The 12,273-nt window shown below is 32.3% G+C and overlaps 1 protein-coding gene across 5 annotated transcripts in view; it reads left to right on the forward strand.

Moving 5' to 3' along the window:
• LOC143231765 (3-hydroxy-3-methylglutaryl-coenzyme A reductase-like) overlaps positions 1-11,624 on the forward strand; it is a 31,586-nt gene extending 19,962 nt beyond the window's left edge. The window contains exons 8-14 of one of the 5 annotated variants that reach the window (XR_013017168.1): positions 1,407-1,513; positions 2,265-2,328; positions 3,466-3,606; positions 4,465-4,623; positions 6,601-6,755; positions 7,169-7,297; positions 9,525-11,624. Coding sequence is in view for 2 of the 5 variants with exons in the window: in XM_076466408.1 (XP_076322523.1) it covers positions 1,407-1,513; positions 2,265-2,328; positions 3,466-3,606; positions 4,465-4,623; positions 6,601-6,755; positions 7,169-7,205 (663 nt within the window). In the remaining 3 variants the exon portion in view is untranslated. Of the gene's footprint in view, positions 1-1,406; positions 1,514-2,264; positions 2,329-3,465; positions 3,607-4,464; positions 4,624-6,600; positions 6,756-7,168 lie in introns of all 5 variants that reach the window. The other 4 variants (XR_013017169.1, XR_013017170.1, XM_076466408.1 and 1 more) reach the window with 4 other exon arrangements.
• The last annotated feature ends 649 nt before the right edge of the window (positions 11,625-12,273 follow it).

The following is a 12,273-nucleotide window of genomic DNA, read 5'->3' on the forward strand; positions in this document are numbered from 1 at the left end:
CTGTCTTTGTATATTGTGATGTCTGCAGAAGATCTGTCTTTGTATATTGTGATGTCTGCAGAAGATCTGTCTTTGTATATTGTGATGTCTGCAGAAGATCTGTCTTTGTATATTGTGATGTCTGCAGAAGATCTGTCTTTGTATATTGTGATGTCTGCAGAAGATCTGTCTTTGTATATTGTGATGTCTGCAGAAGATCTGTCTTTGTATATTGTGATGTCTGCAGAAGATCTGTCTTTGTATATTGTGATGTCTGCAGAAGATCTGTCTATGTATATTGTGATGTCTGCAGAAGATCTGTCTTTGTATATTGTGATGTCTGCAGAAGATCTGTCTTTGTATATTGTGATGTCTGCAGAAGATCTGTCTTTGTATATTGTGATGTCTGCAGAAGATTTGTCTTTGTATATTGTGATGTCTGCAGAAGATCTGTCTTTGTATATTTTGATGTCTGCAGAAGATCTGTCTTTGTATATTGTGATGTCTGCAGAAGATCTGTCTTTGTATATTTTGATGTCTGCAGAAGATCTGTCTTTGTATATTGTGATGTCTGCAGAAGATCTGTCTTTGTATATTGTGATGTCTGCAGAAGATCTGTCTTTGTATATTGTGATGTCTGTAGAAGATCTGTCTTTGTATATTTTGATGTCTGCAGAAGATCTGTCTTTGTATATTGTGATGTCTGCAGAAGATTTGTCTTTGTATATTGTGATGTCTGCAGAAGATTTGTCTTTGTATATTTTGTTGTGCAGAAGATCTGTCTTTGTATATTGTGATGTCTGCAGAAGATCTGTCTTTGTATATTTGTGATGTCTGCAGAAGATCTGTCTTTGTATATTGTGATGTCTGCAGAAGATCTGTCTTTGTATATTGTGATGTCTGCAGAAGATCTGTCTTTGTATATTGTGATGTCTGCAGAAGATCTGTCTTTGTATATTGTGATGTCTGCAGAAGATCTGTCTTTGTATATTGTGATGTCTGCAGAAGATCTGTCTTTGTATATTGTGATGTCTGCAGAAGATCTGTCTTTGTATATTGTGATGTCTGCAGAAGATCTGTCTTTGTATATTGTGATGTCTGCAGAAGATCTGTCTTTGTATATTGTGATGTCTGCAGAAGATCTGTCTTTGTATATTGTGATGTCTGCAGAAGATTTGTCTTTGTATATTGTGATGTCTGCAGAAGATCTGTCTTTGTATATTGTGATGTCTGCAGAAGATCTGTCTTTGTATATTGTGATGTCTGCAGAAGATTTGTCTTTGTATATTGTGATGTCTGCAGAAGATCTGTCTTTGTATATTGTGATGTCTGCAGAAGATCTGTCTTTGTATATTGTGATGTCTGCAGAAGATCTGTCTTTGTATATTGTGATGTCTGCAGAAGATCTGTCTTTGTATCTTCTACAGGGTACAGAAGTTTCTCTTTATAAACTTCAGAAGATTTTTCCGAACATTGAGGTTATTAGTCTTAGTGGCAACTATTGTACTGACAAGAAGTCTTCAGCTGTTAATTGGTAAGGCTTGTACTAATAGAGTAAAAATGACTGAGAGAATATAATATCTGTAGTTCTAATTTCTGACTGAGCACACTGTACAAAAGTGTAGTTTTTTGTTGTTTTCTTTCACCATTTATGTTGTGAGAAAAGCTAAAACTAATGGAATGTATTTTGGGTTGTGTGTTTGTAAAATGTGTGTTGAAATAAAAATACTATGAATTTATGAATTACTTCATTAAAATAAATCATCTTCATTTGTATAACATGAAAACAAATGGTAGAAGGTACTCTGAATAAAATAGTTTTATTGTGCAGTTTGTATAAATGAAAACTGCTCATAACGTTTGTATGCTCTGAGAACTATTTAATACATTGTGGAATTTCCAATTAAGATTACTTGTGTGACTAAAACTAACTTTTTCTTACAACCTAGAGAGATTTTTGAGTTTTAATATTTTCTGTTGCTACATATTTACATAACTAGGATTTCTTTTCTGGGTTTGAATAATTTAGTTACAATTATTTATATGCAAAAACGGCTCGTTTGGGTTGAGAAAATATTTTACATAGAAGAGCGAACAACGTTTCGACCTTCTTCGGTCATCGTCAGGTTCACAAAGAAAGAAAGAGGTAACTGACCAGAAGCTGACCACGTGTTTGGAAGGGGTTGTGTAACTGAGTGTCGGAATGTAGAGGCCGTTTTTGCATATATATTTCTCTACAAGTGGGTTTTCTCGAGATCACTGAATAGTTACAATTATGTCTACAGGATTGAAGGAAGAGGAAAATCGGTTGTGTGTGAAGCTGAGATTCCAGCTAAGGTTGTGAAAAATGTGAGTGAAGGTTTGTTTTGTCTTAAGCTATTTGATCTGTTACTTGTATGGCTCTTTTACCTTTGGAAGTTGAATCACTTTTGAAGCTACCCACAATTAGGGCTAATTTTGTGCACAGTTTCTGCTTCATCTCAGAAGTGTTATTGTGCTTACTACATCAGTGTTTTATATGATGGTATAGATAAGTGTCTGGTTGCTATGAGTGATGATCCAGTATTAGCCTTCAGCATGTTTTCCAAATTAACTGACTAATCTAACATGCAAATTGCATTCATATAGTTTTATAGAGGTTGAAGTTGCAAATACATGAAATATTTATTTTAATATAACCACTAGTCAATAGCAAATCTCCACATTAAATCTTTGTTCAACAACCATTATGAAATGTTTATCATTCAGTAGGTTCCACAGTACCCTGGCAACAGAAATTCATATTAAAAACATGTTACAAAAAGTGTGAAGCATCACAGTTGTTTATTATTTATTCTCATCTGCTGTAAAAACATGAACCTACACTAGACAGTCAAAAAGTGTTTCCTGTCTGTGACATTTATCCTCATCAGCTGCAAACATTACTCATTCTGAACAGCTAGCAAGAGTTTTCAAATTTACATATGAAATTCATAGGTTTCTATCTACTGTCACTGTAAATAACTTTAATACAACTATGAACCTTTTGAATATAATAATAATTATTCATTTGTAGCAGCTAGTAGAAAGTACCACTAACATTTTTCATACTCAAATAAAATTCACCATTATAAGTTATCAGTTTATTGATCACTGCAATAACCTATTTGAAAATTTGGTATGGTTCTTTAATGTTTCCTGCATGAACTTAATATGGTTCTGTTGGCTACATGATCAGAATTGTGTTAATATGGTTCTGTTGGCTACATGATCAGAATTGTGTTAATATGGTTCTGTTGGCTACATGATCAGAATTGTGTTACACTTTCATCTCATGCATCTAAGTACAATTTAATTGGAAATAGTAATTTCAAATGTTTGATTTTAAAGCCAGTACTATTAAAGCACTTGATTTATAGATTTCCGTGTGGTAAGATGGTCAGCGCCCTCTAGGAAGCACTGCATAGTTTGAGTAATAGTAGAATGTTTCTTGACTATCTTTCCTAGGTACTAAAGACGTCCGTTCAAACTTTGATCGATGTCAACATTAGTAAGAACCTGATTGGATCTGCCATTGCGGGAAGTATTGGTGGGTTCAATGCTCAAGCAGCTAATATTGTTACAGCTATTTTCATAGCTACAGGACAGGTATAGAAACACTGAAAATATTACATTTGTTTAAAATAAGGGTTCATTGTAACTTCTTTGAAATTTTCACTGAGTAGTTTGAAAAATTAAACTAAACATTTTGAAAACCAGTAAAACGTGTCTTCAGAATAATCTTGTGAGGGAAAATGGTAGTGAAATTTGTGAAGGATTATATTTTATATGAACAAATTTGAAATTTTCCTGGTATTTTGCACTGGTACTTAATAATGCTTACTCAATTGCTAGGTTACAAATAGTGTAAATATAACATCTGAGAGTGATATACTGTCTTCACAACTGCTTTTTATAAATTTTTCTAAGGCTACAGACACTGATTTTGTTTTGTTTTGCACCATTTTGTATTTTTCAGAACCAGTAATTTATCAGTCCTTTGATACTTTTTAGATGTTTCTCTTGTGTGTTGTAAAATGATTTTTATTCCATTGTAATTTCCGTCTATTGCAAAAAAAGTTTTTTTACAACTTGGTTGATGACTTGTTATTCTGTGGTTTCACATGTTAGGTATAAATTTGATACTATAAGGAATTATTTTTTAAGGAAAATTCACCTATGTTCTATCTTTAATAGAATTTATAAATAGCATCAAAGTAACTGTCTAAATACAGTTGTAATTTATCTCAAAAATATCTTGTGGAAATCTCAAGATTTGTTATTCTACTTAAGTAACTACTTTGAAAATAAATTTTCATCACAAAAACCAAGTAATTTCTTAGACATAACTTCTTCCAAAGTCATAATAAATAGTTCTCAAGTTTATTTGCAATTATCTTTATGCTTGAATATCTAAAGGTTTAAATATATTAATTTAACTTGTTTTCATGATTCTGTAATAATTAGGACCCTGCTCAAAATGTTGAAAGTTCCAATTGTATAACATTAATGGAGCCATCTGGTGAGAATGGTGAAAACTTGCACATCAGTTGTACAATGCCCTCCATAGAAATAGGGACAATTGGAGGTGGTACTGTGCTGTCTCCTCAGGCTGCATGTTTAGATGTGAGTTGTACCTTGTTTTCGGTTAATTAATAAACTAGGCACAGTTCAGAAAAATAACTGTTATATTAAGTATCCTTATACAGTGGTTAAATATTATTTTTAAAGGATTTTGTAACCTTGCCACATTATTACAGTCAATGTCACCACATTTAATCATGTTCAGTCTAACAACTGTATGTTGTGAACATAGCCCTGCATCATAGTTTTCATTACACAAGGTGTTACAGATTGTCATGTCCAAAGCAGAACACTCCCTCCTGGTTCCTTACAATAATCCATCTAGCATGCTTGAAGTATGCAATGCACAAAGCGATCTCAGTAAATTAAGTTGTGTATGTCTTACTTGTTGATTTCCTTCAAATGAAGACCTTAATTGATTTTGTTGCATGTTGTTGCCCTGGGTCATGTGGGTAGCTTTTTCCACTGACCTTCAGATTGATGGATTCTCCCCAATTACAAAACGCAGTAATTTGCTTACTTTGGTTGGAGTATGTCTTGAGTGGTCCTAATGTTCCAGGTTGATCCATATTCCTTTGTTTTCCAGTGCTGTTACGAATAAGGCATATATCCATCATCAAAGAATATAAATCAACTTCCTGACACATGGTTACTATCTTAATGTATATTCAATTTATTTTCGTTATTTAATAACTTTCTCCATTTGGAATTGCATAGCTTACCCTGTTAGAATTGTAACACAACATTGAGTAGTAGAAACCAGTATCAATACATTCAAAGTTCTTTTCATCCTTTTGTCGTTTTTTGGAAGGAAAACAGTAACTCGTGATATAGTAGCTTCACATTCTCTTAAGGGCACAGGACATCATGAATCTGTTTAGCTTAAAGTGACCTTCAGGGTTCATAACATTACACAACTTTTGCTCTGTTCCTTGAAAATGCAGGAAATCATCCAGTGATGATACAAAACCACTTCTTATTGGCTGCAACACAAAAACTGAGTTCATGAAGAAAACATTAAAGATGAATGGTATTCAAATACCATTAACGTTAACCTAACCTCGTGTATATATATAACAACATCTGAAGATAAAAAACAAGGTAGTTATATTATACCATACGAATCCTGTTATATAGATGAAACCACTATTGACACTAAAATTTCTAAACATAAGATATTAAATAAGGAAATACTAACAGTTGTTTTTCCTTGTAGTCGTCAAATCAAAAATTTATTCAAGATGAATAATACAAGAATGACTGTTGACGGTTTAATAAAACGAAACAGTAAAATTTGTGAATGTAATTAATGTCAGTTCTTAGTTGTCATCACTTTGTGTTTAGCTAGGAATATTTTGTAAGACATTTTACCTCACAGTCTATGAGCTTTAAGTTTCTTTTTTCTAAAGAACAGGAAGGAGTTAAAAGCCATATTTGATCATTCTGTATAAAGAAAGACTTGGAGTTAACATCCAATAAGGGCTAAGTTTAGACAGTTTTGTGGATTATTTGTACACGTGTTGAAAGAAACTTTTAAACTGTGAAACTATCTGATGTATTTCTTAGTTTCCCTGAAAATATTACATTAATTCAACTTTCTTTTTTTATGATGTTTGCTGACTTGGAAGCTCATTGATGTAACTTAGTATCAAACATTGTAAGATGTATCCTTTAAAATGTTCCTGTTGGAAGGTGCTGAAGCAGTGTAGCACACCACATCCAATCAAATTACTTGTTTAATGAACAGATGTCTTTGTGGTATTTTAACAATTTTCTTAATTTGTACAATATTTTACAATGATAACTCCTGATATGTATTATCTGACTGAATTAAGACATTCTTCTTGTGATTTAGTATACAGTAATTTTGAATAGAAAATAGTCAAATTCTGACTTTTCTGATTGAAGAATTTTAAATGTATGTGTAGACTATGTCATACTTGATTTTTAATATGTGGTCTCAAATATTCATCTCAACAGAAAAACAAACCTTGTTCCTAATGAAAATTATCTTTACAGCTTCTGGGAGTTCGGGGAGCATCAGTTGCCGATCCAGGTCAGAATGCAGCGACCTTAGCGTCGGTAGTTTGTGGCACAGTTTTAGCAGGAGAATTGTCACTTTTGTCAGCACTGGCTGCTGGTCACTTGGTTCGCTCTCACATGAGACACAATAGGTATGTTTTTTATTCTTCTTCCTGGCAATGTAGTCCAGAAACATTTTTTGTTATCAATATCCAATGGGTATGATTGAAAGTGGAGGAATTTAAATATATTTACTTTATGAAATGAATATTTAACATAATGATGTTAGAAAACTGTAGAAAGTATGAAAAGCAATTGCTTCCAAATTACATTTCTTAGTGGAATTTCAGAATCAAATATCACCGTTAGGTAGCTAAGTAATAGTTGTTAGCATAGTAGATAAAGATTATTGGATCTCACAAAATTGGATATAAATGAAATTACCACAGAGAACTTATTCCATGTTGAGGTTAAATATTTTATCAAATGCTAATCAGTATGACTTTCTTGTCACAGTATTAGGATCACGAAAGAATGCTTTAGGAATATTTTTTTTTTATCACAGGTCCAAACTCAATATAAACTCAGCTCCTGACCCGTAGGTGAACTGTCTCTAGACACGAACTGAGTTTGGAATTCTACCTGGCTGTTAGAAACTGAATTTACTTTATTCTGAAACCAGGAACATGCAGATGTAAGTCACAACTAACTGATGAGGATCCACATAGTATGAACCTGCTTTCCTTATGTCACTATGTTAAAATCTGAATGAGATAGCCTCAAGATATGGTTGTTTTTAAACGTTTGTTTGTGATCTAGTATTTACAGTAATTCAACACAATCATTTCAATAACATCTAACTAATGGAAATGGTATTCAAACTGTACACCAGGAAATGAATTTAAAACATAAGTGTATCTATTAAAAAATACGTCAGTCATTAGTTTATAGATTATATCAACCCTCTTCATGTACCAAATTAAAATAAACTAAATTTGAACAACAAATATTCCTAAACACTATTAAGTGTAGTTTTCTATACCTCGTAATTTGTTTTTTAAATTTGAAACAACAGTCGTTGACCTCCAAATGCCCCGAGATATTAAATATAATTTTTGTACGTATAGTTTCGTTATCCCTTTCGGCACTGAATAACAATGTTTGGCGTGGTGTTGAACATATGTGTTTGATACTTCAACTAATTACGGTATCAGTACTAAAAGCGTGATATCTCGGTAATAACTCAACAAAAGTCCCTGAAATATTCAGTGATTGCATCCAATACTATATATGTTAAATTCAGTAAATTAGAATAACAGGAATAAAGGAAGGTCTCCTGCCACGCGGAGCCTTCAAGTTGACTGTGGTCGCCAACCTCGCCGAAAGGGTTATAGCAAGTTATTTTAATAAAAATGTAATTAGTGAGATCCCCTAGGATGTAATTTTCATTTAGAAATTTTAATGTGCATACATGATGAGCATACATTGTGTGATTTTATATTTGTTTTTTGTTTTTTAACTGAATTTAAAAAGAAGACATTGTAAAATTCACTGTAAATGTGAAATATTGTTCTTAATTTTTAGGAGTTTTACTGGAAGTATAGGTTTTAGCTACAACTTTTTCCACAAATCAAATTAGCCAACTTCCAGTCTGTTATTACGAGGTATTTTTTATTTTTTGCTTAAATTGCTTGGTAAACAATGTTTTGGTATGAAAAGTGTGATATGTTAGAAACTGCAAAATAATTGGTATACTTGTGTTTGGTGCAGATAGCCCTCGTGTAGCTTTGTGCAAAATTCAAAACAAACCAAATACTTGAGTTTGGTGAAGTACGTGAGATTAAATAAATTATAATAAAACAAACAACGTCTTAGTATGTTTCCCATGTATCCATTAACTAGGTGCAAGTTAGATGTTTGGTACTAACGAAGTTAATTTGTCTTCCTGCTATACAATTTACAGTCAGCAACAAAACCAGACATAAGTAAATTGTCTTCTGTAATAATGAACATTTCTTGGTTTGTTAAAACGCGTGATTTAACACTGTTCGATATTGCATCAAAGTTTCACCATTTTATAATTCCGTCCACCCTGAAACACAAAAGTAACAGCTCTTCTCTGAAAATATAACACTTTGTACTTAGAGGTTACACCATGGTGAACTTTTTTTATTGGGGTTTCCAAGTGTCACTGGAAATGTAAATTTGTTCTTAATAATATAAAAATCTGGGTGATTAGCCACTTGAGCAAGTTAAGCTCTGTTTTGTTTAACTACCATCACTTAAGTACCTGAAGACATTTATTGCAGAATTAATTGAAAATTAAAATTGGTTAGATAAAGTGTTGTAAATAGATGTACAGTGTCTACTTTAAGGTTGAAACCATATTTTGATACATTTGAGGTCCCGTAACTTTGGGTCATCTTGATGTGTTTGCATAAAGTAAGGTTTAGTAATGTTTTTGGCTCAGTGTGAAAAATAAAATACAGTCGCAGATGGCAGTAGTTTACAATCTGTACATGATATAGAAGTCAAGAGACAGTAGGCAAATTATATTTGTGTATCAAACAGTCTTTGTGACAATTTAAAATATATCCACTGAAGAATATACACTGGTCTGTTTGTTTTTAAAAAACTTAAGTATATTATAACATTTTATTTGTAATAACTTCTGTTTAGAAAATATTCAATAATTGTTCTCTCCTAACATTGATGTATATTTCACAAGGAATCAGTGACCTTGCAAACTACCTCAGCTCCTGTGTAAAAAAACATTGTTTGGTGACTTGTATCCTTTATTTTGAGCAGCAAATTAAGTAATGTATAATGATTTAAAAGTTATATCCATTTAGAAAATGATTATTGTAAGGTTTTGTCAGTCCACCCTCTATCTGTGACCAAGATTTTTGTTTCTTCCTTAGTTTCTCATCTCACATAGAACTCCTAGTTACAATTTCAGGACTCCCTTCCCAGGGTTTTACAACCTATAAAGACGTTTTGATGGTCGGTTTCCAACATCTATAGATTACTGGGAAGTGTTCTCTCTTATCTTAGAGTGTGAATGAGGTATATATGTGTAGTTTTAACTTTCCTAGACTTCAGTGTACTCTTCTCCTTGTTGCTTCACTATGTATTTTTTTTTCATAAGACTTATTTCCTTTAACCCTTATGGCAGTCAACATTAAACTTGAAATCAGTTCTGTAGGGGTATTGATTCTTTTTAACAATATTATATAACCCCTTGAGTGAGCTGCTCTAACCACTCGTGGAATTCCTACAAGGAGTACATCGTACAGGGCACATTCATCTGCCAAAAGCAGACCACACCCTGTACACCAAAGCTACAGTAAATTGGCTAAATGTGACATCACAGTTCCATGCAGAATGAAATCAGGAAGATCTTACTGTGAGATACCTTCAGACAACAGCTCCTGAGTTATGGGTTGTAAAGAACTAGATTTCTTGTGGAAATTGACAGTTTTTATAACATGCCCAATGCCAGGTTTTAACTTTAAACATGAAAAATCTCTCTCCAAAGTAGTTTCCATATCTGTGTTTTGTTTTTAGGGTGGACTAGAAATTGCATTAAGATCAGTTTGTTTCATAGATTACAAATATTTACCATCTGTTTAACTATGAATTTGTTTTTGCTTTTATATAATATGTTAATTATTTTTAAAAAACATTGTTGGAAGTAGGTATTACTTCTGTTCCTCAGAAATATGCTGCGAGAGAAAATCCTAGATTGGTAGTTACAGCAGTTTGTTAAAATCCCTTACTTGTATAACTAACAAAACTCTATCTTGAGCTGCTTAATAGTCAAAACTATTCTTCCTACTTGTAAAGATAATAGTTGTATGGTACTTTCCTGGGGGGTAGGGAATTTCTAAATATTTCTTGACTGTGACATACAGCTACCTGCTTTAGAAATTACATGTACATAACCAGTTTTGCCAGAACTGTGCAGTTTATTGTTATCCTGGTATAAGCATTTTTATTATTTAAATACCACAGTGTTATTCTGCTTTTCCTTTGTTGTTGCACATGGTTTACCAAAGCTTCAAGATATCAGTGTCTAACCTACAGGTTCATACTAAGGTATCAGTGTCTAACTTAAAGGCCTGCTTATGACATTAGTGTCTAACCTACAGGCCTGCTTATGACATCAGTGTTCAAACAAGTGTGTTTATATACTGATTTAACTCATAATAGTATTTGATGTTTTACAGTTGCTGTTACAAAAAGAATCCAGTGTCTTAATTGTGGTTGAAGTGAAATTCAAACACCTTTATTGTAACATGCTTTTGTAATGTGGATAAAGTAAATTTGGTTTTAACAGAACAGTTACTTTAAAGTGTAGCCCCTTATACAATAATTCTATGAATTAAAGCTGCTATACTTCAATCATGACCAATTACAGCTTGTAACTGGTGTCCAGTTATGAATAAGACAATTAGAAACTAGTTTATCGCACAAAGCAGGTATAGGTTATTTTGAAGTAACTGTGGTAATATTGTTTTGTGAAAACAATACATTGCATGGAAACTAAATTTTGTAGCCTAAGAAACAGCAAATTTATTAAACTTTGATTACTGTAAAAACATGGTGAATTACATTTGTGATGGTACTGAAAACAATATTGTCTATGTGAAGTTAAAAGTACTCAAGTAAGTTGTAAATTGTACTGTTTACTAAACTGTCTAAATTTGACTTTCTTACAATTAAACATGAAGTATACACATATATATTTGAATATAATTATAAAAGCTGTTAACTATATTTGGGATAATGCATTGTTTTTATTAAACAACTAATTTATCTTGCACATACAGGTAGGAAAGTTTAAATTGTGGTACAGACAAAACATGCAAATAGCATGTAGCTCAAATTGTGTCAAAATGAAAACATCTGTTTTGGATTTTTATAACTAGCAGTTCATTCATCAACATGGACTATTTGTTCTGTAGATGTGTAGAAATACCTATAGGTTCCTGTAATCAATAAAACCTGAATCAGTTGCTTATTGTTCTGAGTTTATTGAAGTTTTCAGATCAATTTCTATCATCAAGATACGATTACATGAGATTTAGCCTAATATCACAACATTGTACTGAAAGTTTGTATCTTTTTTCTTTCGTCTATCCTATTTGTTTGTTACACGAGTTTTAAATATAATTGTCAGGACAGCAGAAACGTGGGTTTTATTTTGTTTCAATTTTTCCTGCCTACAATTCATTACATATGGGTATTTCTTTTTATTAAAACTGCTGTAAATAACTTTGTAGTCATTAGGATTACCTTGTTCTCCATTACTTTAATCAGCTTCATGGGACAAAAACACTCAGTTCCAAGTTTTTGTTTTATCTATTAAAGTATTTCTTTGTATATCCCTGAACAAAGGCCTAGATATACAGTTTGTGTTTCTATGAATTTCCATATAAACTTGAACTCCTGTGCTGGAAATGAAAAGATGTTCCACATCTTAATTATTACATAAGACTGGTCAATTATAACCTACACGAACCTTAATATTTGTATCCACAGTTCCAGATAGTTACTATTGTAATAATTATACTAATTCGGTACCATCCAGTCAGTTTTTTAGATGAATTATACATTGGGTTGACGCATCAAATATTTTGTATCCAACTGATTTTATAAAGTACTTAA

The sequence above is a fragment of the Tachypleus tridentatus genome, chromosome 11 (assembly GCF_004210375.1).
Source record: "Tachypleus tridentatus isolate NWPU-2018 chromosome 11, ASM421037v1, whole genome shotgun sequence".
NCBI classification, from domain to species: Eukaryota; Metazoa; Arthropoda; class Merostomata; order Xiphosura; family Limulidae; genus Tachypleus; species Tachypleus tridentatus.